Source organism: Entelurus aequoreus, linkage group LG18, assembly GCF_033978785.1.
Source record: "Entelurus aequoreus isolate RoL-2023_Sb linkage group LG18, RoL_Eaeq_v1.1, whole genome shotgun sequence".
Lineage (NCBI taxonomy): Eukaryota > Metazoa > Chordata > Actinopteri > Syngnathiformes > Syngnathidae > Entelurus > Entelurus aequoreus.
The window spans coordinates 49,632,363-49,638,652 of record NC_084748.1 but is presented as its reverse complement, the minus strand read 5'-3'; the positions used below and the strand labels follow the sequence as shown (position 1 = coordinate 49,638,652).

At 36.0% G+C, this 6,290-nt stretch overlaps 1 protein-coding gene across 8 annotated transcripts in view; it reads right to left on the bottom strand.

The window, feature by feature from the left end:
- The window catches only part of kdm4c (lysine (K)-specific demethylase 4C), a 107,994-nt gene that overhangs the window by 48,414 nt on the left and 53,290 nt on the right, over window positions 1-6,290 (bottom strand). For all 8 annotated transcript variants that reach the window (XM_062027349.1, XM_062027351.1, XM_062027353.1 and 5 more), the window contains exon 14: window positions 3,086-3,293. In XM_062027349.1, the coding sequence (XP_061883333.1) occupies window positions 3,086-3,293 (208 nt within the window). The remainder of the gene's footprint in view (window positions 1-3,085; window positions 3,294-6,290) is intronic.

The window sequence follows — 6,290 nt, the reverse complement described above, 5'->3', positions numbered from 1 at the left end:
CCATGGAGAAGGCAAAGGATGTTCCTGAGTGGGAGCTGGTGGCATGCTGTTCAGCAGGGGGGCCAAAGGGCGGCCCGGGGGCCAATTAGGGCCCAAAGCTCATTCGTAACAAGTGCACATTTTGTAAAATACCATTACAAAAACAGTGAAGAAAAAGAGCAAACCGGTGTAATGTTATGTGAAAATGTTGCAATATTGGCACTAATAACACGAAGCTGCATGTTTTTATCTTGAAAACATCACTGCTGGAAAAATAATATAACATATAATCAACAGTTGGATCTAAAGTTGATCTAGAGATGCAAGTGTTGAAAGTAAAAATAATATATATTGATGTATGACAGGGCCGGCCCGTGGCATAGGCCGTATAGGCAAATGCTAAGGGCACCGTCCATCAGGGGGCGCCACGCCAGTGCCACAAATGTTGGACAAAAAAAAAAAAAAAAAAAGTTGGTACTATTATTTCTAAATACAAAAAAATAATCCCACGTTAATTAAAATGCAAAGTAAAGCCTATTTAGTAGAAATAGTATTTGTTACAACATTACGCCCCCCCCCCCCCCCCCCCCCCCCCCCCCCCGCACGGTGCGCCCCCTCCCTTCCCGTATCATGACTCTTTTTGGACGTCACCACTTAAAAAAATCAACACAAGATGTCAAAACGGCCAAAACTGTCAGGTGCCCAGGGAAGAAAAAAGAGAAAAGAAGAGGAGAAACGAGAAAAAGACAGAGGTAGCAGGGAGGTAACGCTAGCCTACATGAAATTATTTGTCTGTTACAGAATGTGATAGTAACCTGGCTTTTTTAGCATTAAGCTAATGTTACATGATTCGGCAATTGCTAATCAATAAATAGCTAGTTCTGTTTTAACGTCATTTTTAATATTGTGGAGGGGGCTAAATTGTTACGGAAAATAATAATGTAACGTTAGGTAAACGTCGGGTTAATATTGTGGGGGGGGGCTAAATTGTTATGGAAAATAATAATGTAACGTTAGGTCAACGTCGGGTTAATATTGTGGAGGGGGCTAAATTGTTATGGAAAATAATAATGTAATTACAGTACTCCCACCTTACATTCCTCAGGGACATTTGTATTAGATCTTTTAAGCAGGTGTTTTTTGTTGACATTGTTATTGCCTTCTGGTTAGCTAATGTTTGCCCTGCAGGTAATAGTCACTTTTCCACCCCTTTATATATTAGGTATAGTTGTAAGCCTAGTTGTTAAAGTGCACATCATTAATGCTAATTAAGCAATATCACATGAGTGCTGAATGCTGTTTTTTTAATTTGAGCACTGCTGTGATTCGGTTAAAGATAATCAGAACATAACATTCTCATATAATATGTTAATTTGATTTCTTTAAGCAAAAAAAAAAAAAAGGTCAAAGACAAAGCTATTTGGTTTCTTGTGAGTATATACACTTCACTGCCGATGTGTGGGTGGGGGGCACCTAAAATCTTGCCTAGGGCGCCAGATTGGTTAGGGCCAGGCCTGATGTATGACATAATTTTAACACTTTGAGTGGGAGCCTTTTGGATAGTCTAGACCAGTGTTCTGCCGTGGGAAATGATGCAATTCCACCTAACTGGTCAAAAAAATATTGTTTGCAAACTAATAAAACGTTCGAAAGAAACAGTAGTCTATAGGTATACCTTCCTCTTTAGTTTTGGGCGTACATTGGGCTGCTAAGCATATTTTCACCAGTATAATAACCATTGCTAGCGTTGGTTGTAGTTGGTGTTAGTCTTTGTTTTCTGATGATACTGACAATAACCATATGATTGTTGTGATATCGTACACAGGCATGACATATTTCTTCCTGAAAATAGCCTAATTTCTGTGTAAAATGTGTTGGTTAGAGCAGCGTTTTTCAACCACTGTACCGCGGCACACTAGTGCTCCGTGAGATACTGTTTGGTGTGCCGTGGGAAATGACGCAACTCCACCTAACTGGTCCAAAAAATATTATTTGCAAACCAATAAAACGTTTGAAAGGTTTGAAACAGTAGTCTATAGGCATACCTTGGTAAAATGTCTTGGCTTTTACACTTTGCGCCCTAGAACAATCCGGATGGTTCTTTTCCTCTTTGGTCCGGAGGACACGACGTCCACAGTTTCCAAAAACAATTTGAAATGTGGACTCGTCAGACCACAGAACACTTTTCCACTTTGCATCAGTCCATCTTAGATGAGCTCGGGCCCAGCGAAGCCGGTGGCGTTTCTGGGTGTTGTTGATAAATGGCTTTGGCTTTGCATAGTAGAGTTTTAACTTGCACTTACAGATGTAGCGACCGACTGTAGTTACTGACAGTGGGTTTCTGAAGTGTTCCTGAGCCCACGTGGTGATATCCTTTACACACCGATGTCATTTTTTGATGCAGCACCGCCTGAGGGATCCGAGGTGTGTAATATCGTGGCTTACGTGCAGTGATTTCTACAGATTCTCTCAACCTTTTGATGATATTACGGAGCGTAGATGGTGAAATCCCTAAATTCCTTGCAATAGCTGCTTGAGAAATGTTGTTCTTCAACAATTTGCTCAGGCATTTGTTGACAAAGCGGTGACCCTCACCCCGTCCTTGTTTGTGAATGACTGATCATTTCATGGAAGCTGCTTTTATACCCAATCATGGCACCCACCTGTTCCCAATTAGCCTGTTCACCTGTGGGATGTTCCAAGTAAGTGTTTGATGAGCATTCCTCAACTTTCTCAGTCTTTTTTGCCACTTGTGCCAGCTTTTTTGAAACATGTTGCAGGCATCACATTCCAAATGAGCTAATATTTGCAAAAAATAACAAGGTTTTCCAGTTAGAATGTTAAGTATCTTGTCTTTGCAGTCTATTCAATTGAATATAAGTTGAAAAGGATTTGTATTCTAATTTATCAACGTGCCAACTTCACTGTTTTTTTGTTTATATTGGACTTATTTGTAATACTTTAATGGTCAGCAACATTGAGGGGAGCCCTAATGCTTGCAATATATATTGTTTTTTCAGGGTGTTTGGACAGTCTTCCAATGTTGGCGTCTACTTTGGCTGGCAACGCTTTAGCGTGCTACTAGGGCGAGGGAGCGTGTACGTACTTGCATGCACTTGAAGGCAGCATCCCCTGCAGCACAGCAGAGGAGAGGTGCCATCTTCCTGCAGCAGAGGGTTGGTGGGAGTCGGGGGGCAGTTCTGTTCACGGAAGGAGAAGCAGATCTCCGGGATCAGGGGCCTGCTCTTCCTGGGCCCCCGGTAACCACTCGCGGTGCCTTCCATGGGAGACGTGTCCTCCGCTTTGTCTTCCCCCTGGAATAAAACATCAACCTGTCATGTTCTGCCTGGGTAATCAAATAATTCCCCTCTTTCCTCGCAATTAAATGTTATTTTAGCAGCTGGCAAAGTACAGTAATGGTTCTTCAATGAGATAATAACAATGTGGTAATTATCCCTGATGGAAACTAGGACATTGGATTTCTGGCTTTTTATGTGGAGAAGTCATAATGCTTGAATTTAGCAGCAATAAATAGAGTGTACAAAGAAGCTATTACATCGCTGTACTGCATACACATAAGTTAACACACTAATACCACATTATTACTGCATACACATAAGTTAACACACTAATACTACATTATTACTGCATACACATAAGTTAACACACTAATACTACATTATTACTGCATACACATAAGTTAACACACTAATACTACATTATTACTGCATACACATAACACACTAATACTACATTATTACTGCATACACATAAGTTAACACACTAATACTACATTATTACTGCATACACATAACACACTAATACTACATTATTACTGCATACACATAAGTTAACACACTAATACTACATTATTACTGCATACACATAACACACTAATACTACATTATTACTGCATACACATAAGTTAACACACTAATACTACATTATTACTGCATACACATAACACACTAATACTACATTATTACTGCATACACATAAGTTAACACACTAATACTACATTATTACTGCATACACATAAGTTAACACACTAATACTACATTATTACTGCATACACATAACACACTAATACTACATTATTACTGCATACACATAAGTTAACACACTAATACTACATTATTACTGCATACACATAAGTTAACACACTAATACTACATTATTACTGCATACACATAACACACTAATACTACATTATTACTGCATACACATAAGTTAACACACTAATACTACATTATTACTGCATACACATAAGTTAACACACTAATACTACATTATTACTGCATACACATAAGTTAACACACTAATACTACATTATTACTGCATACACATAAGTCAACACACTAATACTACATTATTACTGCATACACATAAGTTAACACACTAATACTACATTATTACTGCATACACATAAGTCAACACACTAATACTACATTATTACTGCATACACATAAGTCAACACACTAATACTACATTATTACTGCATACACATAAGTTAACACACTAATACTACATTATTACTGCATACACATAAGTCAACACACTAATACTACATTATTACTGCATACACATAAGTCAACACACTAATACTACATTATTACTGCATACACATAAGTTAACACACTAATACTACATTATTACTGCATACACATAAGTTAACACACTAATACTACATTATTACTGCATACACATAAGTTAACACACTAATACTACATTATTACTGCATACACATAAGTTAACACACTAATACTACATTATTACTGCATACACATAACACACTAATACTACATTATTACTGCATACACATAAGTTAACACACTAATACTACATTATTACTGCATACACATAAGTTAACACACTAATACTACATTATTACTGCATACACATAACACACTAATACTACATTATTACTGCATACACATAAGTTAACACACTAATACTACATTATTACTGCATACACATAAGTCAACACACTAATACTACATTATTACTGCATACACATAAGTTAACACACTAATACTACATTATTACTGCATACACATAAGTCAACACACTAATACTACATTATTACTGCATACACATAAGTTAACACACTAATACTACATTATTACTGCATACACATAAGTCAACACACTAATACTACATTATTACTGCATACACATAAGTCAACACACTAATACTACATTATTACTGCATACACATAAGTTAACACACTAATACTACATTATTACTGCATACACATAAGTCAACACACTAATACTACATTATTACTGCATACACATAAGTTAACACACTAATACTACATTATTACTGCATACACATAAGTTAACACACTAATACTACATTATTACTGCATACACATAAGTTAACACACTAATACTACATTATTACTGCATACACATAAGTTAACACACTAATACTACATTATTACTGCATACACATAACACACTAATACTACATTATTACTGCATACACATAAGTTAACACACTAATACTACATTATTACTGCATACACATAAGTTAACACACTAATACTACATTATTACTGCATACACATAAGTTAACACACTAATACTACATTATTACTGCATACACATAAGTTAACACACTAATACTACATTATTACTGCATACACATAAGTTAACACACTAATACTACATTATTACTGCATACACATAAGTTAACACACTAATACTACATTATTACTGCATACACATAAGTTAACACACTAATACTACATTATTACTGCATACACATAAGTTAACACACTAATACTACATTATTACTGCATACACATAACACACTAATACTACATTATTACTGCATACACATCAGTTAACACACTAATACTACATTATTACTGCATACACATAAGTTAACACACTAATACTACATTATTACTGCATACACATAAGTTAACACACTAATACTACATTATTACTGCATACACATAAGTTAACACACTAATACTACATTATTACTGCATACACATAACACACTAATACTACATTATTACTGCATACACATCAGTTAACACACTAATACTACATTATTACTGCATACACATAAGTTAACACACTAATACTACATTATTACTGCATACACATAAGTTAACACACTAATACTACATTATTACGGCATACACATAAGTTAACACACTAATACTACATTATTACGGCATACACATAAGTTAACACACTAATACTACATTATTACTGCATACACATAAGTTAACACACTAATACTCTGCATTTGACCCATCCCCTTGTTCACCCCCTGGGAGGTGAGGGGAGCAG